This window comes from Chrysemys picta, chromosome 1 (genome assembly GCF_011386835.1).
Source record: "Chrysemys picta bellii isolate R12L10 chromosome 1, ASM1138683v2, whole genome shotgun sequence".
Lineage (NCBI taxonomy): Eukaryota > Metazoa > Chordata > Testudines > Emydidae > Chrysemys > Chrysemys picta.
The window spans coordinates 26003359-26031189 of record NC_088791.1 but is presented as its reverse complement, the minus strand read 5'-3'; the positions used below and the strand labels follow the sequence as shown (position 1 = coordinate 26031189).

General features: G+C 40.5%; 2 protein-coding genes across 6 annotated transcripts in view; one reads left to right on the top strand and one right to left on the bottom strand.

Annotated features, from left to right (window-relative positions):
* FBXL13 (F-box and leucine rich repeat protein 13) overlaps window positions 1-27831 on the top strand; it is a 164117-nt gene that overhangs the window by 68562 nt on the left and 67724 nt on the right. For all 5 annotated transcript variants that reach the window (XM_042859369.2, XM_005305811.4, XM_065557102.1 and 2 more), the window contains 3 exons: window positions 15836-15888; window positions 19339-19439; window positions 26465-26594. In XM_042859369.2, coding sequence (XP_042715303.2) covers window positions 15836-15888; window positions 19339-19439; window positions 26465-26594 — 284 coding nt within the window. The remainder of the gene's footprint in view (window positions 1-15835; window positions 15889-19338; window positions 19440-26464; window positions 26595-27831) is intronic.
* On the bottom strand, window positions 943-26687 carry LRRC17 (leucine rich repeat containing 17). The gene is made up of 4 exons (XM_005305790.5): window positions 26535-26687; window positions 9472-10364; window positions 3374-3529; window positions 943-1522 (listed from the first exon to the last, which is right to left on the bottom strand). Exons 2-4 carry the CDS (start codon window positions 10235-10237, stop codon window positions 1119-1121), a joined length of 1326 nt encoding a protein of 441 aa, XP_005305847.1. The 5' UTR covers window positions 10238-10364; window positions 26535-26687; the 3' UTR covers window positions 943-1118.

Sequence of the window (27831 nt, the reverse complement as noted above, 5' to 3'; positions counted from 1 at the left end):
GCTGGGACCTCTGAGTCTGATCTCAGATCTGAGATCAATCTGGTGTGTGGTCTTGGGCAACTCACTTAACCCTTCTTTGTCATCATTTCCCCAGAAGGGATGCTAATGCCTACCTCAAAGAGGAAGTGTTCAGACTGGTTAATATTAACTGATGCAAACTTTAAAAAAGAAAATACTGTATAGATGCTAAATGTTATCCGTCAGTGGAAGTATTGCTATGTAAATGAGTGTTGGATCATTCCTTTTCTTGAGAATATTGGGCAGTAAGGGTCTTTGCCCTGAGGGGTACTGACCATCTAACTGATGTTCATATATGGCCGCTGTTCCCATAGTATGTGAACACCTCACAGCCTTTAATGTATTTATCCTCATATCATCCATGTAAGGTAGGGAAGTGCTATTATTCCCATCACAGATGGGGAACTGAGGCACAGGGAGACTAACTGGCTTGCCCAATGTCACAGAAGAAGTCTGTGTCAGAACAGGATATTGGACTTGGGTCTCCTAAGGCCCAGGCTAGCACCCTGATCACTGGCGTGTCCTTTCTCTCTACTCCATGTGCAATTCCCATTGATTTTGTACCCTGTTCTAGTTCAGTTTGCAATTTCATTATTTGGTATAAATATAACACACAAGAGAACTGCTACATAAAATGTACAGAACTTTTCCTGGGAACAATTCAAGGAGCCAATAAATATAAAGAAATTGCAATACATTCAACACAGAGGAGCTTTGGGCCCAGTCCCACATTGAGTTCCATGAAAATGCAAGGTCTGCCCATGCAGAGCAAACTGCAGGATCATGCCTTGCTGTACATAAGATGACATGTTTCCACTATAGATCTATATCTATATCGATCCATTTATATTTTGTAGGTTCAAATTGTTACCCAAACACATAGCAAGGGTGACCAAAAACAAATGGTCAGAAACAGTAAAAAAATTTTTAAAGATGATGTATAACTAATACCGTCATGTCGTTAGTAACTTCAATTAAAAAAATTATGTAGGCAGATATTTCTTTATGGACAAACAACACTAGTAACAAAAATGTAAACAGGATTTTTTTCTGACATAAAATATGAAAAATTTGAATCTAGTAATAAAAAAATTCCCAAATTAATCTATTACAGTGACAATTACACCATGCTTCTTTACTGTTTGAACTGATTGTTCTTTGTGTCTTTCCCATTCCTCATCTTCTTTGTCCTGCTCAAATGTTTCTGGATAAACTGGCAGCTTGTCTTTTGGGCACTCCTCATAATAACTTCGGACATATTTTCCAACATACCACCCTTTGTATTCCTCAGGCGTTTCGCATTCTAGGCCAGTGTAGTGAACACTGTAGTGATGCTCTAACCAGTAGAAAAGGTAATGAATGTTGTAATCACATCTCCAAGGGTTCTCTCTCAGCCATAATATTTTCAAAAAGTAGAGGTCTTCTAATACTCCATATTCAAAATTCTGCAGTGTGTTGTTTGATAAATCAAGCTCCTCTAAGTTAATGAGTCCTGAAAAAGCAGCTGGTCAATTAAAAAAAAAGTTATTGAAATGTAGAATTGATAGAATAAAATAGAAAAATATGCTTGTAACAGGGAAAACATTCTCATATTAATATGGATTAAACAGTATGCTTATATACATTGGTCAAAAATCACTAGTTTATATTTTTTATTAAAAGGCTACAATGAAGGCTTCTTGTAAATTGAAACATAAAAGTGTGGATCTACTCTGAGAAGTGGCATGTAAACCTTCACAACAGATCTGGTGTATTTAGAGTAGCTGGCTCTCAATTTACTGAGAAATATAAATTTTCTCTGCTTGTTTACTCCTGTTAGCACAATGGAGATAACACAACAAAGAGCCGGTGAGCTGGAATCTAATTGTGCATCATGAGAGAATTGTTCCAATAATCAGTTATATCGGTGCCACACCCATTATTGCCAGTAATATAGGTTTTGCAGGCCAAATCGGAAAGTCATTGACATCTCTGCAACTCCACTGTCTTCAAATTGTACTCAGGCCTTGACTACACACAGGGTTGTACAGCTTTAATTATACTGGCAACGGGCTGCCCAAGTGAAATGAAGACTGGTCTGTACACAGATTTTGTTTTGGTATAACTATTTTGGTTAGGGGTATGATATTTTTTGGGCTGAAATAGCTATACTGGTATGTATGCCTAATGTGAACACAGTTGTACTGGTATAAAGGTGCTTTATGCTGGTATAATTTATGCCCCTTTTCATATGGGAATAAGCAAAACACTTGTATACTGGTATAACTATGTCCACACTAGGGGGAGTTGTACCACTTTTTTCACTTGACCAGAGCTCGGAGAAAGCTGTACAACCTTTGTAGGTAGGCAAGGCAAGACAACAGAGTTGCGGAGATATCAGTAAATGCCTGATTTGGCCTGTCTATTACTGGTAATAATAATGAGAAAGAGAGAATCTAATTTCACAGTTAATTCCCACCCAGGTTAAGTTTGCTGGGCTGCTAGTTATAAAAAAACAAACTCTACTTATTAACTGAGTATATTTGATAGGGAGCCAATGAGAGACAATAAACATGGAATTAAACAATGCCATTTTTATAGAGTCACATTTCAGAGAAAAACCCACCCTTTAAATAAACCCACTCTGTGGTCATTATATAGCACAGGACTTAGCTTAAGGAGTCTAGCAATGTATTATTTTTGACCTCTTAAACTTTATTTTATTGATGGCACTATTGTTCACTGTTACTAAGCTTCCAGAATGCTACAGCAGAAAGCAGCCTACCCTTTGTTTGTGTTCCTTACTTCTGTCTCCTTCCTGTTTCTGACTGTTTAATATACACACATCATATAAAAATATACACAAATAGCCTACAATATTTTGCACTAAATCAAAGCTATTTTGAGATCTAGTAATATAACAAAGTATCTCAAAAATATCAAATTTCATTAACCTTTTCAGTCTCTATATTATAGTGACTCCTATAATTTAAAAGAAGCCGTATAAAATTAAGCCAAATTTTGTCAGATTTGGCAAGTAGTGTTTAAAGATGTACTTAATTACATAACATTTGGGTATTGATTAATCTTCAGTCCCAAAAATTCCATTTTTGCTTCTTTTCTGCTTGAATTTAAGAGTACCCCAAAATCCATGTTTGCTACATTGACTTAAATGGGGTTGCCCAATATGCATGTCCGCACAGTTTGGCTCTATAAAATCAATGCATCTGAGGGCAGAATTTGATCCAAGCTGTTAAGTTTTCTGATCTTCTAGATTTTTCTCATTTAGAATATATATGATAAAGACATAGCCAATGCTAATAATTAATAAAGCACACAGTTTACTATTTGTATAAATATATAGAGTTGTTCTTACCAGGATCTATGTAAACTATTCCATTACTGCTAAGGTTTAATATCTTCAGTTCATTAACATCTTCAAACTCCTTGGCTCGTAGTTGTTTGATTTTGTTGTTAGATAAATCGAGTTTAACAATATCTGGAGGTATGTTACCTGGAACTTGCTTTAACTCTTAAAAGAAAAATGAAAAGATGGATGTTATATCATCTGTAGATTATTTCTACCGCTTGCATGTCGCTGTAAGAGCAATTTGTGCCAGGGTATAAAGATGACCTGTGTTCCTTGCATTTAGAGATAGATAGGGGTGTAACTTTCAGAAAAGTATAATTTGGAAAGCATCATAGAATATGAGAGTTGGAAGAGCCCTCAGGAGGTCATATAGTCCAACCCCCTGCTCAAAGTAGGACTGAAACCCCAGACAAATTTTTGCCCCAGATCCCTAAATGGCCCCCTCAAGGATTGAGCATACAACCCTGGGTTTAGCAGGCCAATGCACAAACCACTGAGCTATCCCTCCCCCCACTTACTAAGCATCTGGGAAAACACAGAAATACCTCATATATCTTGCATCTTTCTACTTCCCTTCCTGCTCCTTCTGTTCATCTAGCACTGACCACCCTTGGTCCATTCTCAGTCTTTTCACACTGTTAATGGGAAAGTTATTTCTCATGCAGCTCCTGTTGACTGGAACAGCCTAACATGACTGTCTATTTTTACGTTTCATCTGAAATAATTTCTCTTCTTTATGCTAGTACATAGTAATATCTCTTCCTATGCTTTACATTTTTATTTTAACTTGTATACAGCTGAATAATGCAGTTACAAAAATGCTATACAAACTAAGGGCTTGATTGTAGTGCACTTCCTCACCTAAATGAAACCAATGGAGCTACTTATGTGAGTAGGTGTTCATCACTGTGAGAAAGTGTTCCAGAATCAGACCCTAGTATACTGTATTGTACCATTTGTTTCACACTGCCAAAAGTTGATGTGTTCTAAGTATTAACAGCAGTGAAAATACTATAGTTACTACCCTTATGTAAAGTACTGAGGCATTTCTAGGTTTTTTATATATATCTTTGCCATATATATGGCTCACCATTACTATGTTACCTGAGCACCTCACAATCTTTAATATATTTATCCTCACAACACCACTATGAGGTAGGGAAGTACTATTAATCTTGTTTTACAGATTGGGAACTAAGTGACAAAGAGTCTAAGTGATTTACCCAAGGTCACATAGGAAGTCTGTGTCAGAAAAGGACATTGGGCTTGGATTTACCAAGTCCAGGGCTAGTGCCCTAAGCACTAGAGTGTCCTTCCTTCAATGAGCTAAATTCTGCTTAGACAGGCTTCTTACTCCCTGACTTCTTTTAAGGTCCGTTGCATAGCCTACATAAGCAGCAGGTAGAATTTCAAATCCTGCTCTCAAAGGGGCACAGGCTGGCTACATGGTACCCCAAAAGCTGTGGGGAGGCTGTACAAGGAAGATCCAAAGTAATGGCTTTAACACCTAATGCACCACATAGGGTGAGAAGGAAATAATGTGTCCCAAGAAAAGATTTAGCAATGTGCCTTTGAGGCATAGAAAGCGAGTAGTGCTAGTGGATGCACTTTTAAAATATATAATTTTGTTGGCAGGCACTTCTATTTTTATCAAGAGCTGTATCTGTTTTTTGGGAAAAAACATTTTGTTTTGGCTGACATGATGATGTTTAAGAAGTAGCCACTGTGCATGCCTAGGGACAGATCCTCAGCAGATGTAAACTGTTAGAGTTCCATAGACTTTGGAGCTCTGACAGTATAACTAGCTAAGGATCTGCCCCCGTGTCACTACTTTTCTTAATGGTTTATCAACCCAGAGGTTCAGCTTACTTCTTATGGTTTCCCAGAGACTGCTTTTGAGTGTTTAATGGAAGAACTGTATCATATCAGACTTATTCATCTAGTTCCATTGAGATACTGTAGTATCATTATTTCTAATAGCATTTTAAGATCCATATTATAGTGGATTTTGTAATTTCTCCAAAATTTCCACTCAGATTTGATCATCTACATGGAAAAATGTTTTCTTATCATACTTTGACACTGGACCAGTTTGTTTCTGAGTTCAAACTGTACTAACTTTAAAATCAGTGAGATAAAGAGAGTGAAAAACAAAAACAAAACCCTAACAGTATTGTGCATATTTATTGCAAATGTGACCTGCACCCATTCAATCTGAAGTAAACCTCATGCCTTTTTTATATGACTCTGTCAATCCTGCTCTGACTGCTATTTTCTGTGATCTTTGGGTGAAGTAATGATATAGTCTTTTCTCAGTACCTGTGAGGGAAATTTCAACTTTAAATCTGAAAATTAAGGATAAAAGGTAATATATTGCTCCTGCCAGTAGCCTTGCATGGAGTAGGGGGAAATTTGGAAAGGAGGATATAACAGCAAGAAGGGAGGTTAGAAAGGGAGGGATCTGGACTTTCTAGCCATTTGTTTATTGCAAAAAGCATCTAAAATGTGTTGGGATGTTAAAAATGAAGTAGGCCTATTTCCATTTGGTATAGCAAAATAATGAGGTCCTTTCTCTTATTGTTTGAAAAGCTACCCGAAGGCAGTACCTTTCAGGTACCAGTAATTTGTCTATGCGTGATATCACCTCTCCTTCTCTTGTGAAATGACCTACACTAAAGACAATAAGCAAGACACTACCTGGAGCCTTTATAATCTAGTAGGTCAGCATATAGAAACAAACACTCCCAGTTCAGTCTGGAGACTCCTGATTTTCTTGTGAAGCCACAGACAGAATTTATTTGGAGACTTGATGCATCAAAGGGTTTTGTTTTGTTTTATTTTTTGTTGTTTTTTAAAGGAAAGACTTGGGTAACACTGGCCACCTAAATACTTAGATAGCTAAGAACCTTGTGATTATTTTACAATAACATAATGCAAAATCACATAGGATGACATGTTGCTGCAACCAGGAGGAATCTCAGTTTTATACTCTAAAAAGTTGACAAATCTAGTATATCACTGATTTGGTGAGTGGCTGTTTAGGAAAAAAAACCCTATACACATTTTAAAAAGTCTTCCTCCATCATGTGTTTCCTCCATCATTGGCCTTAAGGCACTTTTCTAAGGGGCAGAGACCTGTCCATTCCCTCATTTAATGTATTCATGCCTTCTTTGGGGTGTGGAGCACTCCTGGCATTGCTAGTCAGCCTATCCATCTGTTGTAAGTTGTTTGGGTTAAACCTTGTTAGGGTTTGTGCCATAACTTCTGTCTTTCATTTAGGATGAATGTAAGAAAGTGACTGAAATAATAGCAGCCTCCAAACCCAAATCATAGGCAGATGTCTGCTATTAAAATAAAGAGAAATGCAAGGCTGCCCAGAAATTTGAATGAACTGGGCAGAGGGGCTTGCTAGGTATTGCCTGACTAGAGGGATAAGTGTGTGTTTAAGTAAGAGAAGCAGGAAACATTACACAGAGAAGGACACAGCTGGAGCCTAGACAAGCACAGTGTGAGAATCTGAAAGAAGCCTACAGAGGTGGCTTCTGAGTCAAGTGCTGGTTAAAGAGGCTTGGGACCCTAAGCAAAGAAACTGACCCTTGTTGTTTAGTTCCTCCTGTGTCCAGAGAAGCAGGGCTATGTACATTCTTTATAAATAAACAAGCCTGCATTAAAGAAATAGCTGACTCTATTAACAATTTCTCATCCTAACTGGAACAACCCACAAGACCCTGAATTTGACTAACCATTTGGGTAGAAATCCACTGGAACTTTGTGGTTGCCTCTTAGAGGGTATGTGGGAGTAGCAGCTCCGTGTACCTCTACTACATCCTTATGGGGGCGGATATAATAACACACATTTTTAAATAGCCAAAAAAGCCCATGAAACCCCAACCAAGAGTTGACCATACTGAGAGGCTTCAGGCAGCTTGAAGGAAGAAGTCACACTGCCCTGGTGCCTGTATTCTCCCGTTCCTAAGAATTTTGAGTCTATTCAAGCAGATACTCAACTCAGATAAAATCAGCTCAAATCAAATTTGCTCCCCTCTGCATGACTTATACAGAGAGGATGCTGTGGCCTAAAGTATCAGCCTGGAAATTCACATTCACTCTGAATTCCTTATATTTGTATATTTATATCAGGTGCCTGTCTTTGTTCAGTAGTAATGTTTACTGGAGCCTTAAGGGGTAATGATGGCACAGTGATGACCCTGTGATATCTTATACTGCAAGGGCAAGTAAGAAATGAATAAAAGTAAGCCAGGAGGAAAGGGTAATAGGGAAAATCAAAAGGAGGAAGTAGCCTTATAGGGAAAGAGTGGGGGAGGGAGGAGGAAGAAGAACAGGAATGAGCACTGGGGAAAAGGAGGTAGGAGGACAGAAGATTTCTCACATGACCAGGGCCGGCTCCAGGGTTTTGGCCGCCCCAAGCAGCCAAACAAACAAATAAACAAAAAAGCTGCGATCGCGATCTCCGGTGGTAATTCAGCGGGAGGTCCTTCGCTCCGAGCGGGAGTGAGGGACTGTCCGCCGAATTGCCGCCGAATAGCTGGACGTGCCGCCCCTCTCCGGAGTGGCCGCCCCAAGCACCTGCTTGCCAGGCTGGTGCCTGGAGCCGGCCCTGCACATGACATACAGATTGTGTACACCAGGTGGTCACAGACTGAAGCCTTTAATTTATGTACATTTCTTGTCTCCTCATACTGACTTCTGAGCTTGTCTATCCTTCTTCTAGCTGACACAGAGAGTAGCAAAGACAGAGCCTCCCTGGAATCAAGGGTAGGGGACAGGAACACAATAAAAGCAGGTTTCAGAGTGGTAGCTGTGTTAGTCTGTATCAGCAGAAAGTACGAGGAGTACTTGTGGCACCTTAGAGACTAACAAATTTATTTGGGCATAAACTTTCGTGGGCTAAAACCCACTTCTGGTGCCACAAGTACTCCTCATTCTTTTTACAATAAAAGCAGTTTTGTAAATGTACAGTCACAGTAAGGCAAATGGAAGAAAATAGCACAGCAGTTTGGCAAGCATATTACGAGATAAAAATAGCTAACATAGTACAACGGTCAGGCACTACAGGTTGTAATTTGCAAAAATTGGGCAAAATCCTCCCTAAGTAGACTACTTCCACATCTTTGTACTGTTTTTATTTTATGTTTTGTAAAGTTGAAGCATGAACTGAATGCAGTTTGCAATGGGTGTAACCAGAGAACAGTTCTCATCAGAAATTTTTTTAGTTTTTCTTTGGTAGTTCTCATGGGATAAAATATGGGAAATAAAAAGCATAGACAAACCTGTACTTATATGTCCACATCTCCCAGATGGGCAACTATTTACTCTTAGGGTTCAGTTATGGCTCCTAAGACCCTGAGATGAATTTAGGGAAGGGAGGAACCACTCTTCCTAGTAGCAGTACCTGGAAGCATATGACTTTGAAATGCCTCCTGGGCACTGGGAGGAAGAACAGGGAGAGTACCCTTGCTACAGCTGTTCAAAAAGAACAGCTGGTACTTTCCACTATGCAGGAAACCTGGTACACAGAGGGTGGGACGACAATGTCTTTCCATTCAGCTGGGCCCTTTCTGGGGCCTCTGAGTGCTGCCGGCAGCTCCCTGCTATCAAATTATGGCTACCCTTGTGCACTGGAACAGGGGGAAGAGCTTCCTGTGCTCTTCCCTCTGTCAGTGCAGTCACTTTGAATCAACTATAATTTCGTTTATAGATTTATTGGCATATGTAAAAGTAGCTTTATTGGAGTAAAACCAGTCAAAACTAGGCTCTGCTGCTACAATAATTTAAGTATGTGCTTAACTTTGTTACTGGGAGCACTCCTATTGATTTCAGTTGGAGTATTCATGCTAATAAAATTAAATACATGCAGGAGTTTTTGCAGAATTGGGCTCTAAAATGGAGATGAAATACTGCAATTACACTCTTTATAATCACAAGAACAAAGAATTTGTTAGTACTATTTAAAAAAAAATAAAGCAAAAAATTTCTAGAACTGTACTGATTTTCCATAACCTACTTAACAAGAGAAGAAATATAACAGCAAAGGAGCAAGAACATTAAACTTTGTCACTGAATTAAAAATAAGTAAACAAACCTTTTCTTTTGCAATCCAATGTTTGCATGGGAAATACATAAATATGACAAAGAGAGGAATCAAATTCTGGTTTGACAACTTTTGGCTTTGCTGCTGCTATATTTTTGGTGTCCAGTCTTTCCTCTTCAGTACATAGACGTTCAGCTTTTATCTGCTTTAGCTTTTGATCTTTCAGTTCTATTGGGTGTACACACTTGGCATAATTTCCCAAGTTCCTGTTTGTTGGAACCTGCAACATCGTAATAAGAGTTTCCATCTCACAGGTGCAATGCCAAGGATTATCATAAAGACGCAGGTAGTTTAGAAGGGGCATATAAATAAAAACTTCCTCTGATAAAATCTTAATCTGGTTATGCTGAAGTAAGAGTGTGGTAAGTTTGTTTAAACCAAAAAAAGCCTCACTTCCAATTTTTGATATATCATTCTGTTGTAAATCCAGACTTTTTAATGTTTTATACTTGGAAAACATATTATTCTTCAGTTTGCGAATCCTATTTCTTGCTAGCAGCATGTGTCTTAAATCCTCAGGCCAATCAGGAGACACAAAAGTCAGTTTTCTTTCTTGGCAATCTAAGTATTTCTCATGAAGATAAGTATATACATCACAGGGGAGGCCTGGGGCATAACGCTTAACAGTACTAGATGCTTTTCTTAAGCTGTTTGTCCTTCCATTATTTGCTTTGTTTCTCAAACTCCCATTCCTTGTCTTCCTAAAGTAGGCTGCTTTACAAAAGAAAAGTAGTATTATAATAGTAACCACTTTCATTCTGACATCCAGTTGGCCCCAATTACTTTCTGTGACAGCTGGAACAGTCAAAGTATTCCTTTGAAATATGAGTTTGGAGCTAATATTGTTCTGAATCGAGGAGGTACAGCTGGTGGATGTGGAATCCCTGTGTAGGAAGAAAAGTGGAATATTAGAAAGTGTAAAATAGACATTTTCACAGAGACTGGTACTTAAAATGAACCATTACAAAGTGGTTCAACCAGCACACTAGGTTCACTCAGAACTTGAAAATTTCTCAGACAGGGACATTAAGGTCACTTCTTATTGTTTAGATGTTTTCACGCTCTCGATGATCCACTTTCATTCGCTTTAGATTAAATTTAGCAAGCTGTCAAAATACAGGGCTAGATTCTAGCTGGCTTTCGTTTAGGTGCACATACAGTTTCAGGGGAAGGGCACAAGGATTCCTTTGCCCCATTGTGCCCTCTGCAGAAGAATCAAGCACAGTCCCAGTCCCTGGTATCATGGGCATGCAAGGACTCTCCCCTCCTAGCACACAAAGAGTGCAAATCATCCCAGAGGAACTGGCCAGCTGGGGAGAGTGGAGAATGCCCTCATTCTTAAGGGATGGTAAAGCATGTGCATTCCTCCTGTGTTCTGTGGAGGTATAATCCCTCCTGGAGTTCCCTTTGGGGTGATGCAGCTTTATATGTCCCTACTCAGGGCTGTGTACCAAGTATACAATATGGTCATAAAATTCTATTTTGGCAGGGACTTGTTAAACCCTGAAGTCTCATTATCTGCCGTTTACTCCTCTTACATGATTCCAGCTGTTTGCTGGCCAAAGAGGGCCGGATGTGACTCCCTCTGGATCCTGTTCAGTATTGTTTATGAGTCAGCTGCAGGGCAGTGCATGATTCCCTTGGCCTGTGCATGATGTCTCTGCAGGATGCAGAGTCCTTGTTGGTCTGAGAACTTTGAACAAATCCCAGTTTTCAACACATACCATTATATGGTAGTTTTGTGTACCACTAAACCATCATTGTGGTTTCAAAGGCCTTGTCTTCACTAGGAAAAAGGTGTGTTCTTAACTCAAGTTAACTAACATGAGGTGAAATTATATTGAAGGCAGTTTGTAGTTTATACATGAGTTAGCAGGTGAAGATGAAGACTATGGGAAAGCCTGTAATTTACCTTGACCTGCTAACTCATGTGAGAACTACAAACTGTCTTGTCTTCAATAAGATTTACCTTGTGCTAGTTAACTCGAGTGAAGAACTCTCCTTTTTTGCTAATGATGATGCACCCAAAAAGCACGGTCTTTAAAGGATAGAATAAGTCGCTGTCTCGTTATCACTGACCTATTTGTAATATTTCTTTATTTGGATCAGAAATCTAAAGTTTGAAACTTCGTTTTATAATAGAAAATGAAAAAGGTTGTCTTTAAAAGTATAATTTAGTTGTTTCTTGCTAAAATAAAAAAGATTTATGCTGCTCCTAGATATAATTATTTTGTTGGCAAAGCCTCTGAATGGCTTCTCCATTTTATTTCTGCACCTGCCAGCTCTCTCCTTATATCAACATTCTAGTAAAACACATAAACATCTTTAAAAAATGAACATTATAACTAGAGCCCTGTGAAATTCTTTTTATTTTTTATCATTTTTTGTGAATTTCTGTTTTGTTTTATCCAATAAAATGTTGTTTTATTTCTTTTTATTACATTTATATTAATAAAATATGTCACATGACCATATATAAATCAAAACAGTGTATAAATCCCAGTTTATCTATACAACATCATTTATTAACATTATTCTATGCCTTGAGAAACTCACCAACCCCCACGACAGTTAGCCACCTCAAAATACCTCAGACAGCTCCTTAGGGTTCCCCCCTTGAAATTTACCTACTACTACAGCTTCCAAATAACTCCCACTTCTCCATGCCCACTCAGAGACACAAACCTCATGGAACAGCCTGGATCTTCCCAACCCCTCTGACTTCCTTCACCAGTCCCCCCACCCCAATCCCCCTCTGTATCCCCAGGTTTCTCTATGTCCCCTTATATAGTCTCTCTCTCACATTGAACCTCAATCGCCCCAAGCCCCAGAAACCCCTCCCCATCACTTAAATATTTTCCCTCCCCCACTGTGCACCATAACCCCATCCCCCATTAGTCCCAGGGACACCTCTCCTATCCTCCTCCCCCACTGAGCCCCAACCCTCCCCCCATTAGCCTCTCTTCCATGAGAAAGTCAAGGTCCTGCCCCTGAAGGGTGGGAGACCCTGCGGGGGAAGCTATAGAGTAAGCCAGCCCCATATTCACACTGGAACAGCAGCTCCTGTTCTGCAGGGCAAGACCCGGCTCCCCACTCCAGCTGGCCCTTGAGGTTACAGTACACTCAGGTTTGGCTCCTCTGTCTTGATGAGAGGGGGCAACTGGGCCAAATTTGAGTGAGTGGCACTGCAATTCCAAATTTGACCAACCTGCCTTCCCATTATGATGGAGGTGTGGCCAGGCCAAAGCTGAGAAGCGTTGTGACCTCGTGTGCCAGGTCACAGCACCTAGATTAGGGAGCTGGGCCCAACCCCAGGGGGCAGGAGCTGCCGCTGCAGGCTGAGTTTCATTTTATGTCCATTTACTGTTCATTTTTGTTTTATTTCTTTATTTTGCATTTGTGAAATACATAAGGCTCTAATTATAATTACTGCTTTTGTCCATTACATTCTGTGAAAAATAAAAGGCATTTTATGTATTAGTTTTTGGGAATCAGATGTTGTTCACTCTGAATGGGGTTGCCAGCAGTCCAGGGCCGGCTCCAGGGTTTTGGTCGCCCCAAGCAGCCAAAAAAAAAAAAAAGCCGCGATCGCGATCTGCGGCGGCACTTCGGCGAGCGGTTCTTTGCTCCGAGCGGGAGTGAGGGACCGCCCGCCGAATAGCTGGACCTGCCGCCCCTCTCCGGAGTGGCCGCCCTAAGCACCTGCTTCCCAAGCTGGTGCCTGGAGCCAGCCCTGCAGCAGTCCCATATTACAAGGTACCTCCCTAATTTAAATAGAAAATTGCCTGTCCCATACTAAATCAGTATGGAACGCTTTTTATCCCATATTTCAACAGCAGTGGGACAGTACTCATGGGGACATCTTTCCACTTTCATCCCTGGCCCTTCAGTGCTGCGTGGGGAAAGCAGATGGGGCCATGCTCAAGGGCCAGGATTGGGAGGGGAGTGGAAAGATGCACCCATGAGTACTGCTCCCTCCTCCTTCCCCCCGGACAGGTTCCTCTCCTCAGCTCTTGAGTGCAGCCCCATCTGCTTTCCCTGCTCAAGCTCCATCTGGCAGGGCAAGTGGATGGGGATATGTGCCCCGGACCTGTACTGAAGGGCCAGGATCAGGAAGGGGCTCTATCTGGCAGGGGGGGTCAGTACTCCCAGGTGTAGCCTCCTAGTGCGCTGAGTCTCTGCCAACATCCCCAACAGGGTGCACAGCACTGTAGCAGGCAAAGACAAGCAATTGTAGCCTCCAACTCAGCTCCTGGCACCCAAGCAGAACCTGAACAGGAATCTCAGCAGCTCCTGGCTCAGCATCTGAGGCCCTGGGTTCTCTGCTGTATCCAGAGCTGGAGAGAGAGAAACTCTAGGAAGCATGGGGGTGGAGGGAAAGGAACTTGTCCCCAGAGGTTCAAGTCAAGATTGGGGACATCTGAAGTTTGTCCTGTATTTTTAAATACAATATTGGAAACCCTAACTCTGACTGATTGTTCTAATCATGGCCATTACAACTGGGATGCTCTCTATTATTTGGAACTGAGCTACACAAGCTCCAGAAGGTCTCTGATACTGGCAAATCCCAGGGAAGTCCTAAATGGACAAAAGAAGAATCTGGGGGAAGATAGCTAAGAAATGTGATTTATCTAAGTACTCTATTTCCCTCCAGTCCCCTAGGACTGAACTGGGGGAAAAACAGTAGTGGTACTAAGCTCTGCCCACATGCTAAGCTTCACTCTGTCATGGCACCAACAGGAGATACTATTCTCAATAGATTGTGCAGCTCTTCCTGACATGATGCTTTCTCTTTCTTGTCCTGTATGTCAAATGTTGACATTTTAATTGTTTTAATTAGGCTTCCGAGTTAACACTCCGTTTAGATGAAGTGGAACAGTTCACACTGCTCAGAGATATTTTTTTCAGACTGTCTGCAGACTCAAGGAGATGTCACTGCATCAGTTTACACTCAGTTCCCATTTAGAAGATTCTTTGCAACCATAAAGGCTAGAGATTTAATTTAAAAAAAAAAGGCTTAGATTCTGTAGCCAACGATGGCAACTAATATGAAGTATCAGCATACCTTAGTTCAGGTTCTGTTTTCCCCTCTACTATCTGTAGAGGCGAGGTGTATTGTGGTTTTAGGATGGGGATATAGGGAGGCATAGAAGTGGCATGACATTCCTGTAGCCTACCAATCATGGAGCTAATTTTAACTGGATGGAATCTTTTGAGTTGGCAGGTCCCTCTTAACAGCATTGTGTTTTTTCTTTCAAAGAACTTTTAGTAAGATAGTATACCAAGACTTTAGTTAAAGTCATTGTTTTCATAGAAAGGAATGTAGAGATGTAATGTTGGATTAATTTTTGACTGCAGGTAAAAGCATATGTTTGGCGGCCCCTTTTTCAGATGTGTTATATGAGAATAATTATTTAAAAGATTTTCAAAATATTTCTTGTGATCAATATAAACATCTCATATTGAATCTCCCACATCAAGTGTCTGCCTCAGGCTGAATTTATTTATTTATGTTTTTAAAAAATCAGAATCAGATCAGCCGTTTCTGAGAACGAGAACAAAGAAAAATACATAATTTGCCCTTGTTGAAAAAAATCTTACAATTATTTAATTGAGAAGCTCTAGCAACTCCATGCTTTGGACCAGGGACTTGAAATTTGGCAGGAGAGTTGTCTTTGTATCAGAAATATGCCTTTTGCTGCTCCTGTGAAAATCAACCTGATTTTGGCCAAATTATAAGCCTCTGAAAAAATCATAGTTCACACATTCTTAATAGAGATTTGTTAGAGTTTGGCGGCTAAATTCTCTGAAGATTCCATGGCATAGGGGATGAGGAGGACTTTCTCTGCAATTGCTCCTTCTGGCTGCCAGGGGCCGCTGTGGTCTGAGGCTCTGAGAGCAGGGAGACTATTTCCATGTGCTCTCAATTTCCTGTGGAAAACATAGTATATAATCGTGTAGTTAAATATTGTATCATAATGCATACACACAAGAGAAGAGAGCTGAATTAAGATTGGATGGGCAACCTTAATTCTGGCATTTCCTAACTTTTGAGTCCTTGTCTTTATAAGCTTATCATTCTTTTAACATATTTTTTTAATGTAGTATGGGACATGAATCATCATGCCTCAGGACATAAACCAGCCACTAAGTGATAGGGGGCTGAAAACAACTTTTCTGATGAGTAAGTTATTCCATAATTGTCTTCTGCCTGGTTTCTTGGACTTTCCACTGAATCATCTTGTACTGGCCATTGTCAGGGACAGGACACTGAGGTAGATGGACTGCTGGTCTGATCTAGGAAATTCCAACCATTAATCTTTAACTCTAATATTAAGTCTATCTTTTATTTTAGGTGAATGTAAAAATTTGCAAGATTTGAATGTCTCTGAATGCCAAGGATTAAATGTAAGTTATGGGAAAGGTTCATGGTTTACTATGTGTTTAAAGTTGGCAAGAAATTCCAAGCCATTTTGTAGCATCCAAATATTTACTCACAACTATGCTTTCTAATAATTTACTGGATAATGCATGTGGATATTTTTTGTAATTTTTTTGCCTAAATTGACAAGATAATTACAGTTAATATTCTTCAAAATTAAGTAATCCTGAATAGATACTCTCTCCAAGATTCTTATTCCATTATTGCATGGAGTTGGAAGTGTCCTTTTAAAGTTTCTAAACATTTCTGGAACCCTCCAGTGGAAAGGTGATGACAGATGACTAGCGGGGAGTGGAAAGACAGATGACTAGGGAGAAGTATAAAAATATTGCTAGAGCATGCAAGGGTGTAATCAGGAAGGCCAAGGCACGATTGGAGTTGCAGTTAGCAAGGGATGTGAAGAATAACAAGAAGGGTTTCTATGGGTATGTTAGCAACAAGAAGAAGGTCAGGGAAAGTGTGGGACCCTTACTGAATGGGGGAGGCAACATAGTGACAGATGATGTGGAAAAAGCTGAAGTACTAAATGCTTTTTTTGCCTCCGTCTTCAAAGATAAGGTCAGCTCCCAGACTGCTGCACTGGACAACACAGTATGGGGAGGAGGTGAGCAGCCCTCAGTGATGAAAGAACAGGTTAAGGACTATTTAGAAAAGCTGGACATGCACAATCCATGGGTCCAGATCTAATGCATCCGAGAGTGCTGAGGTAGTTGGCTAATGTGATTGCAGAGCCATGGGCCAATATCTCTGAAAAGTCGACCTCCAATCGTCCAGGGAGGTCCCAGACAATTGGAAAAAGGCAAATATAGTGCCCATATTTAAAAAAGGGAAGAAAGGGAACCTGGGGAATTACAGACCGGTCAGCCTCACTTCAGTCCCCGGCAAAATCATGGAGCAGGTCCTCAAGGAATCCATTTTGAAGCACTTGGAGGAGAGGAAGGTGATCAGGAACAGTCTACATGGATTCACCAAGGGCAAGTCATGCCTGACCAACCTGATTGCCTTCTATGATGAGACATATTATTCAGCAAGTTAAAGAAGTATGGATTGGATGAATGGACTATACAGTGGATAGAAAGCTGGCTAGATTGTCGGGCTCAACGGGTAGTGATCAACGGCTTGATGTCTAGTTGGCAGCCGGTATCAAGTGGAGAGCCCCAGGGGTGGGTCCTGGGGCCGGTTTTGTTCAACATCTTTATTAATGATCCGGATGATGGGATGAATTGCACCCTCAGCAAGTTCCCAGATGACACTAAGCTGGGGGAAGAGGTAGATACGCTGGAGGGTAGGGATAGGGTCCAGAGTGACCTAGACAAATTGGAGGATTGGGCCAAAAGAAATGTGATGAGGTTCAACAAAGACAAGTGCAGAGTCCTGCATTTAGGAAGGAAGAATCTCATGTACAGCTACAGACTGGGGACTGACTGGCTAAGCAGCAGTTCTGCAGAAAAGGACCTGGGGATTACAGTGGACGAGAAGTTGGATATGAGTCAGCAGTGTGCCCTTGTTGCCAAGAAGGCCAACAGCATATTGGACTGTATTAGTAGGAGCGTTGCCAGCAGATTGAGGGAAGTGATTATTCTCCTCTATTCGGCACTGGTGAGGCCACACCTAGAGTATTGTGTCCTGTTTTGGTCCCCCACTACAGAAGGGATGTGGACAAATTGGAGAGAGTCCAGCAGAGGGCAACGGAAATTATCAGGGGGCTGGGGCACATGACTTACAAGGAGAGGCTGAGGGAACTGGGCTTATTTAGTGTGCAGAAGAGAAGAGTGAGGGGGGATTTGATAGCAGCCTTCAACTCCTGAAGGGGGGTTCCAAAGAGGATGGAGCTAGGCTGTTCTCAGTAGTGGCAGATGACAGAACAAGAAGCAATGGTCTCAAGTTGCAGGCGGGAGGTCTAGGTTGCATATTAGGAAACACTATTTCACTAGGAGGGGGGTGAAGCACTGGAATGGGTTACCTAGAGAGGCGGTGGAATCTCAATCCTTAGAGGTTTTTAAGGCCCGGCTTGATAAAGCCCTGGCTGGGATGATTTAGTTGGTGTTGGCCGTGCTTTGAGCAGGGGGTTGGACTAAATGACCTCCTGAGGTCTCTTCCAACCCTAATCTTCTATGAGTCTATGAAAGGTGTGTGTATTATATCAACACTACATAGCCTCCAAGCAATCCCTTCTTTGGAAGATGGAAGAGCAAATATTCATTTTATTCCAGCTATTTCTTAAGAGAGCTAAATAGCAGAGACATAAATAGAATAATAAAACAATAAGATCAATGAAGGAATATTCAGCTAATTGAACCGCTTGATTACACTTGATAACATTCCTAGCCCTCTAATATTGAATCCAGTAGTGGAACAGTCTGTGGCTGGACTGTTGTTGTTACCATTTTTCAAATTATATGGTGTAATCATGTATTTTAAAAGCACGTGATTTTTACAGACTTCTCTCACTTTTACTGTTGTTGGATTTAAATGTCAATTAATATCAATATTTTGATAGCCTGGTGTCTGCAATAGTTATAAAACACTCTTTAACATCCCTAGCAGGAGACTGTCATGACAATGTAAGAACTAACGATATGAGTGAGCATGTCCATTGCATTTGACTAAGGAAATGGACATTTGTAACCAAAAATGGTCAGCTCCTCAGCTGGTGTGAATTGGTATAGCTCCTTTGAAGTTAGTTGAGTTAGGCCAATTTACACCAGGTGAGGATCTGGGCAAAAATGTATAAATATATAAGATACTGATTTCCACACAGTTATTTGATTTGCAGTCACAAGTGCGGGTTTTTGCATCTCTAATGGATTCACATATACTTTTTGGGGAACAGCCCCCTGCACCAATGTTTCAAGATTTGCCTCCGTATGTCTGTATTCTAATGTAGTGATCATATTGATACATAGAAAAAGATAGATGGTGCCACTTCCAAAGAATATTAAAGAAAGGAACTGACTCAAATTAAAAAGAAATGTTGTGGACAGTGAGCATTCTATAATTGATGGACTGGTATGAATAGTTAATAAAGCACACTCCCTGGATTTTAGAGAGTTGACTTAAGTTATTGTCTATAGACCTGCTAACTTAGGTCTTGATTCAGCAAAGCACTTAAGCATGTGAATAGTCCCATTGACTTCATTAGGACTTCTTGGTTCTTAGGTGCCTTCCTGAATTGGGGGCATAGAAATAGTCATGTTTACAATCAACAAAAATAATTCCGGAAACATTATAATATAGTATTTTCTTTAGAGCATTTTAAAGAGAAAATGTTTTTGCTCGGTACTGTTGCATTTAATACTTTTACGAAATTAATTCAGTTTTTCTGCTACAGTATAGAAGAGACTTTAGATACACTAAAATACAAACAAATTCTAATTTGACATACTTTGACAAGTGATTTTTTTATTATTATTCAGGATGAATCAATGAGACTTATATCAGAAGGTTGTCCAGCTCTTCTCTATTTAAATCTGTCATACACAGATATTACTAATGGGACACTAAGACTGTTATCAAGGTAAAAATATCTCCTACATTTAGATTAGTACGAAACAAAAGTCGTATGTACTCTACGAAAATATGAGTTTTAGTTATCATTGCAAGAAAATATAACTTTCTCTGAGGATTTTACAGGTTTCCTTTTATTTTGTAAAGAACTGAAAAATGCCATATATATTGTTCTTAGGATTTTTCTCTTTTGTTTGTCTTTTAGTGTAGTAAAACATTTACACTGGGTTAGTTTATAGGGCTTGCTAAGTTTTACAGAAACGTGTGAGTTTGCTAGTCAAACAAAGTTCCTTTGGACAAACAACACAGTTGCTCATGATTGTGCAACTAGCTTGCAAGTTTGAGATGATTATGTAAATCTAGGGTGACCAGACGTCCTGTTTTTAAAGGAACAGTGCCGTATTTAAGCCCTCCTGCAGGTGTCCCAGCTTTTTCTTAAAAATGGGTAAATTGTCCCGTATTTTCTGTCTCCCCTGCATCAGTACTGGCAGGTCCTGCTGCTGACTGGATCCGTGCTCACCAGCTGCCTGCCCACCAGCAGTGAGTGAGGGGGTCCAGTGGCTGACAATGAGGGTGGATGTGCAAGGCTAGTGGCGGGGTGAAGATGCAGCGTGTGGGGCTGGCCGTTCCCTGTGCTGGTGCATCAGCACGGCCCCCGCTGTGTGCTGGCTCTCAGCCAGTAGGGCCCCGCCCCCCATCCCGTTTCCAACCAGCACTGGCTGCGCGTTGTGAGCTGTGGAGGCTGGTGTGTACAGGCAGGCGCCAGTCAGTGGCCGGTTACGTGTCACCTCTGCTGCCCACCCATCGGCTCTTTATGTGCTCCCCCTCCCGCTGTCCCTTCCCTGCTTTGCCCCTTCACCCCGTCCCCCAAGCCCTACTGCTCCTTCATATCTCCCCCGGCAGGGCGCGTCCCACTCACAGCGCTGTACGGAGAACCAGCTCCTTGTCGGAGTGCTCAGCTCACCCTCCACCTGGGTGGCAGGCTTCTTCCTTCCCTCACTGCCTCTGGCTGGGCCGGCACCCTAGGAAAGGCCAAGACCCTTCGGCCTGGGGCGCTGGCCGGGAGGAGCCGAGTCCGGCTTGTGCCAAAGCCCCGCACAGCGCTGGCCCGGGGAAGCCTCTCTGCCCCTCAGCTAAGCTCTGGGGTTGTGGTGGTGGGGAAGCGATTTCCAGCCAGTTTGCATCCCAACCCTGCAGGCTCCAAAGCAGCCCCTCCCCAGGCAGGGACTTAGCACCCTCTTCAACCGCCCACCCCCCTCCGGGTCCTGCCCCCAGGCAGCGTGGGGCTGCTCCGTCCCCTAGACACCTTCTCCTGCTGAGCCACCTCTCTGGCCGGGTTTGCTGAAGCCCCTGCAGTCAGGTTCTCTGGGCACAATGCATCCTTAGAGCTTAACCCCTTCCTGCCTGCGCTGTAGCTGGGGGACAGGAGGCGGCTGGGTTATGTCAGTGGCCAGCAACAGCCTGGAGGTGATAGCTGCCTTTCGACACCGTGTGGGCAGGAAGGGACAAGCTGCTTCCAGCCACTGGGGAGTAGTGGAGAAGAGATGAGCTCTGCAAAGATATGGGCCAGGTCATCCCTTCAACACCCCCCTTCCCCCTGCGACTGGAAGCAGCTCCCATCCCTTCCCTCCTGCACACTGCAAAAGGCTGCTGCAAGCCACATTCTGGTGTGAACCCTGACAGAAATCTGGGGAGGGGGGCATGTGAGCCTGCATGCCCCTCTACGTGTTGCCTTGGGAAGATGCAGCGCCAGGTACCAGGAGAGGTGGGTCCATCCTGGGGGCCCAGTCAGGGATGGAGGGCAGAGAGCACCGGGCAGGGATGGTCGGGTCGGTCGGTCTCTCTGTGTGAGAGAGGTGTACAGGAGTGTGTGTATGTGTGTGTCACCGCTCCCCGTCTGAATCCTAAAACCTTAAAGATAAGAAGATAAAAATAATTCAGCTACACAGTATTTCTTTTTAACAGGAGCTCAGTCAACTTGATGTTAATTTTAACATTTGTACTGCATCGTTCTGATGAATTTCTGTTGAACTTGCTTGAATATGAGTAATTTTACCAGGTATCCCGTATTCAGCATAGGGAAATATGGTCACCCTATGTAGATCACTAATCAGAAAAGCAGCAACTTTCTGGTTTATAAAGTACAATAAGCCTTTGCTTTCTTTGGATGGAGAGGAAAACTCACAAACAAAGGGCACATGAATGTGCAGTTTTGAGCTGAAGTATAAGGAGTTACCATCCTATTTGTGCTTTGCATTCTAGTAACTGGTAAAGCTGCCGAAAGTGTATGAAAGAGGAATTTGTCATGCCGCGTGGGGTTGGGGTTTTTTACCCATCTCAGTGGCTTAGTGGTGATACACTGCAATGGCAAGTAGAAGAACAAAGCTTAAGCTTTCATCTTGGACTGTCACCTCCCAGGCCAAATGTGAATGCATTAGAAGCACACCTCCTGAAAAAAGACACTCAGCCCTTCATGTAGCATATCACTGGCCACTTTGGATGATTATGATATTGACAGGTTCTGAAAGCAGCCCTGTCACTTCAGCAGGAAGGTTAATGGCTGTGATGTAAGGTCTTGGGTGTCTGGATTTAAGAGGGGGTGATTATCTGCTCTGAATGTGTATGACGGACTCCTGGAGAGAAGAAGGAACTATAAGTGAGTTTATTATACTGACTACCATTTCCTTTATAATTATCTATTCACCGAGGAGAGATTTTTTTTTGTACAGATTTTTTGGGGGTAAAGTTTCAGATACCTCAGTAACATTGTTGTCTAGTGTTGATAGTTATAATTTGGCAGAGGACTAATATTTAGTTTAGATGTGTTCTGTATGCATATCTATTGAGTGAGATGTATTCAGAATTGTTGGATAGTGATTTTTAAAAAGTAGGTTTCAGAGTAACAGCCGTGTTAGTCTGTATCCGCAAGGCTGTAGTCCACGAAAGCTTATGCTCTAATAAATTTGTTAGTCTCTAAGGTGCCACAAGTACTCCTGTTCTTCTTTTTTTAAAAAGTAGATAGACAGTCAAGCAATATTGTGATTATATGTCCTGCCCACTCTACCAAGTTCCTGTTTTGTCCCTTATTTCCTCAAAACGGTGAGTAAGGCATGGCTTTGCTTGAAGCTATCCGTTTTGACTTTCTTTATGGCATAGTAGTGGGTTTAAAGAAGTTCAGAGGCGTTTTTTTTCAGATTGTACTTGAATCCAGCAAAGTGTGCAAATTCCCATTGATCTCTTGAGCCTACTCTGGGTCTCGTTAGTCTACAATAGTCATGCAGGCACATGCAGAAATAAGGCACTTTGTCTGAGATGTGGCAAAACAATATGCAAAAAAACCAGAGAATTGTGTATTTAAAGCAGCCATATTTCCTGAACCAAATATTTCTTGGAGAACTACAAAAAAAAAAAAAAAAGTGCTGCCCAAAGGATGGTTTGAAAGCAAATGCAAAGAATTCACAGGTTTCAGAGTAGCAGCCGTGTTAGTCTGTATCCGCAAAAAGAAGAACAGGAGTACTTGTGGCACCTTAGAGACTAACAAATTTATTAGAGCATAAGCTTTCGTGGACTACAGCCCACATCCGAAGAAGTGGGCTGTAGTCCACGAAAGCTTATGCTCTAATAAATTTGTTAGTCTCTAAGGTGGCACAAGTACTCCTGTTCTTCTTTTTAAAGAATTCACACTGTCCAGGTGAACTGTGATGTAATAGTTATAGATAAACATCCATTCCTGTTTTGGGAGATGTGTGTTCATTCACCAAACTGGAGGGCTGGAGGACCTACTGCTGGGTAGGTCCAGTCCACTTATCAAAAGAAGCAGTAGAAGAAAGCTGAATTATTCCAACAGAGTTGTCTCCTTCGTCGATGGTAGTTGTGCACTACTTCTCTCCCCCTTGAGAAAACAAAATTTGACTTTTCACAGCAGCTCCACATATTCCTGGAGTGTGTTTTTCTCTGTTTGCAAGTATATTTTGGATTTTTGGATTTGTCCTGCAGTAGAGTGATGTCTTGGGAATGTACCAATCAGTGGCAGATTCTAGTCTTGCTTCAGGCAGCCTTCCACCCTGCATCTCTGCACCAGTTTTATTCTTTCTATCATCTATGGAAAAGCCTATGTTTTTTTCTCCGTATTGGCATAATTTTTGCCTTCTTCTAGTTTCAATTTCTTCATGTTTAAATTTGGAATTTTTTTCTGGAGTGCCTGCCAGCCTATGTTATCCCAGCTACCCCAGCTTCCTGTTACCACCAAAAAATTAGAGCCAGCTGCTTCTGTTAATGTGTGGGCAAGACTTACCCAGGAGTGGGTCAACCAGATTGGTGGATGTCTCCAATATGAGAAACAAAATTTACAAATAAGGTAAAATTTCCTCTTTGTTCGAGTCAATAAAATACTAGCGTTTCATTAACGGATTTCTCTTGCCTTGTTTACAGTGTTTTTTCCTAAAATGTGTGAAAAATGTCAGTAACTAATGATAATTCTGAATGAAAACTGCCAAATGCCACACTTTTTTGATGAAGACATGTGGACGTAAAGCAATACTGTAGTTCTTTCTGAGATTAACAACATGAGGCTTTTGATAGCACTCAAATTTCAGCAGTGTTTCTAGGGATGCTCAAAAAGTGGCAGCTCACAACAGATACTTTCTTTGTAATTCTCTGAGACAATGTAGCTAACATAAATGCTTTTAGCGATGGAAATATATGCATCTTGCAATGCTTTCCATACATCTTACTGCTCCATATCAAGGATCCATTATTGGAAAAACCATCAAAAGGAACTGTATTCTTAATGAGCTGGAAACTGTTTGGCCATTTCACATGTTCCTCCTCCACTCTTTCATTCTATCAAGAGATTTCAGCCTCTGAGTTACACAACTGATTTCAGATGTTGTGACAAGATGGAATTCTGCTTTGTATTTCTCCTCCAATTAAGTTATGTTACAGACCTTACAATATACATGAAGCCTGTCTATCCAGAATAACTATGGAAGATTATTCTGGCAAATTGTTTTAAAACATCACTATTTTAAGTTCTTGATGCCAAATGATAGACTCAAAGTCACAAAAGCCAAGATTTTAGGTTCCATGTCAGATTCAGCCATAAAATGGGATCCAGCACACGGGCAACTGTAAATCCCTGCACTAAGTTAAAGATCTGCGATTTAGTTTTGTGTTACTGAGAAAGTTGTCAGAAGAAAGCAGGAAACACACAGATCATAAAACTAGAGGGCAGAGAAAGAGTTACATAGCAATCTAAAGAAAGTTAGGGTGCCTACAAGAAGTGTTGAGCTGCTACCTGCTAGTAGAAGATATTGATTCCCAGTCTTCAATACAATGGAGCAGAAGCTTTCTCTGTACCTGTCTGAGCTCATTCTGCCTTGGGCAACCAACACTATAGTATCAGAGGGGTAGCCGTGTTAATCTGGTTCTGTAAAAAGCAACAGAGAGTCCCATGGCACCTTTAAGACTAACAGATGTATTGGAGCATAAGCTTTCGTGGGTGAATACCCACTTCGTCAGAATACATCTGTTAGTCTTAAAGGTGCCACAGGACTCTGTTGCAACACTATAGATGTATCGAAGCAAAACTGTCAGAAAACTTCAAAAACATTCTCTTATTGCAATGTGTTTCGTAGAGACTATGCCTAGAGGTATATCCTCTGAAAAGCTGATCAACAATGCTGAGCATATCTACTCTACTTGCTGATGCAGATTATTCCAATATAATGCAGAAAGGCTTGTGCTTCTAGAAAGTAACTTGGCAGTGCTTACATTTCTTTATTAAATATAGAAAGAAACATCTTCCATTTAAAAAGATCATTGAATTTATTTTCTATTGTCTCTGATTGTTTTATTTGCCTTTTTTCTTAATATGAAATTTAATTTTAGCATGTATTTAATGTTTTTGAGCAATTACATTATCATTTTTCCTGTTGCTTTCCAACTTCCTATCCCCCTTTTTTCTGCCCAGTTTGATTTAACAGTATGTCTTCTCAATATACATTAAAAGCGTAAAGTAAATTCCCATAACAATGCTGTGAACCACTCCTTAAGTAATCACTTCCAGAGTGGGTATTCCTGCCTCCCTTCAAAATGCCTAGTTTTTGCTGACTTGCAAAACTGGCCTGAGTATATCCCTAAATCTAAATCTCTTACAGAGCAGTATGCCCTAATGCTAATTATATGTTTTGATTTTTTTCTGTAAGCTTTCATTTCTGGTAATTATGGTATTGCAATACTTGTTTATTTCAGTTAGAAATTTAGTTCAGTATAATTTAGAGTCTTGGATATATTATATGCCTAAGTTTGCATAATAAAAACTTGAATCGATTTAGAGAGTACAAATTCATACAATACACTTACAATTTTCCATGTACATAGTTTGCCACTGTTCCTTTATCTAATATTTGGTGTAAATAATCAAGTATTTTCTAAAAATAACTGATTTAAACGTCATTTAGAGAAGACTGAATTCTTTGGTATGTGTGTGCATTAGTTTTGTATCTCTTTCCACTTTAAATTTGTTTTAATAGCATGCTTTTAAAATGTTAATGGAAACAATTACATGACCACAGAAGGTTTAACAGTATGTTTAATCCCTGTGTGCTTTTAAAATCCTTTGATAGAGTTCTGGTTTTCATTTCCAACAGACACAGCTTATAAAATCAATGGCAAAGTAAATCCTGTACCTTGCCCTCAAAGGTCCATTGGCTTCCAAAATATACACATTCACTCCCAACTTCTTACAAAAATGTGTGCTTTTGCAATTAAGTAAATTATCCATAAATTAATATTTATTTGAATATAGTTAAGGATGATATGATATACTGTACAATAGTACTATTTCCAAACAAGTTACAATACTTGAAACAAGGAAAACTAAATTCTTTTAAATTTCAACAAGGAAAGAATCTCAGTTAAAATCTAGCATCCCTTCACAGAATTTTTAGAAAGATGTTAGCTATGGAATCTGATTGCATCTGTGTTCTGTAGCCTACTGTTGTAGTAACTGTTTTTTCTCCTTCTTTTGTAAAGGAGCTTCTCCAATTTACAATATCTGAGTTTAGCTTACTGCAGAAAATTCACAGACAAAGGTTTACAGTACCTGGGATCTGGGAAAGGATGTCACAAGCTCATCTATTTAGACCTTTCAGGTTGCATTCAGGTTTGCATTTCATTTCTCTTTCATACTGTGAGGAAAGGAATCCTTTCGATGACTGGCTGCATCCAGCACTCATGGTATACTAAAGTAGTACAAGCACTGCAGCAAACTTTTCAGAGGTTTTAAATTACATGACCACAGCTGCTTACATTTTTACTGAGGACTAGCACTATAGGCTTTGGCTCATGTCCAGCATAGTGTCATGTCTATAAACAAAAAGTACTTAATTGCATAATAAAAACAAGCATTATTTTTTGCAGACTTAAAATAGACTAATTTTGTGTTGTGTTACTATGTATACAATGTGAAATTTAAAATCCAGAGCCTTGAAAATACAGTTTATACCAAGATATCAACAAACAAAAATCTTTATGGGAGAGCTTGCACCGAATTTCCTGAAAAGGAAATCAATCTACCAGTGAGCTTTCTAATACTACTACAAAGTAAGTTTCAAATGAAAACTAAATAATGTGTAATTCTGCAATCTAAAAATGGCTAATAACTTGGGGAGTTTATTTTATTTTCCTGCTAAAATTTTTAGTACTAAGTGCTGAGTATTTCAAAGACTTTCAAATATATGCTCTATCCTGATGTATCTTTTCTTAAAGCACTGTAAAATGCTAGACTATGTAGCAGTAATATACCGCCAATATTTTAACAAAGAGCCTCTACATACATTCTCCCCTATATGATATGTTTGCCTTCTCTTTCCTTCATGGCTTGATATTTTAATAGAACCATTCTGTCTATCCATCTGCATACTTAAATTGCTGTCATCACTGTAGCATCTAAGAAATAATGTGCTTGAGAATCAGGGGATTATGATCCCCATTTTCCAAATGGAGAGCTAAGGGACAGAAAGTAACTTGTCCAAGGTTACACAGGATGCTTATGCTAGGAATTGAACCCACATCTTCCAGTCTACTCCATAACAACCAGACTGACTGTTCTCTCATTAGGCCTAGCTTTAAGGCAAGATAGTAATATCAAAGGAATTATAGGCTGGGAAAAATTATTTTAAAAGGTAGGTGTGGAGATGATATACCTTGAAGCAGTAGGCATTATTAAAAAAAGTTAGATTTAGAAAATGTAAAATTCATACATTGAATCAGAATTAATACCCATATCAAAATATTGCTATAGATTGTATTTATCAGATTGAAACTTTTAATGTGTCAAAGACCATAGACCCTGATCCAGCAATGCATTTTAAATTTCCACGCGCTGCTCTCGCCCTCAG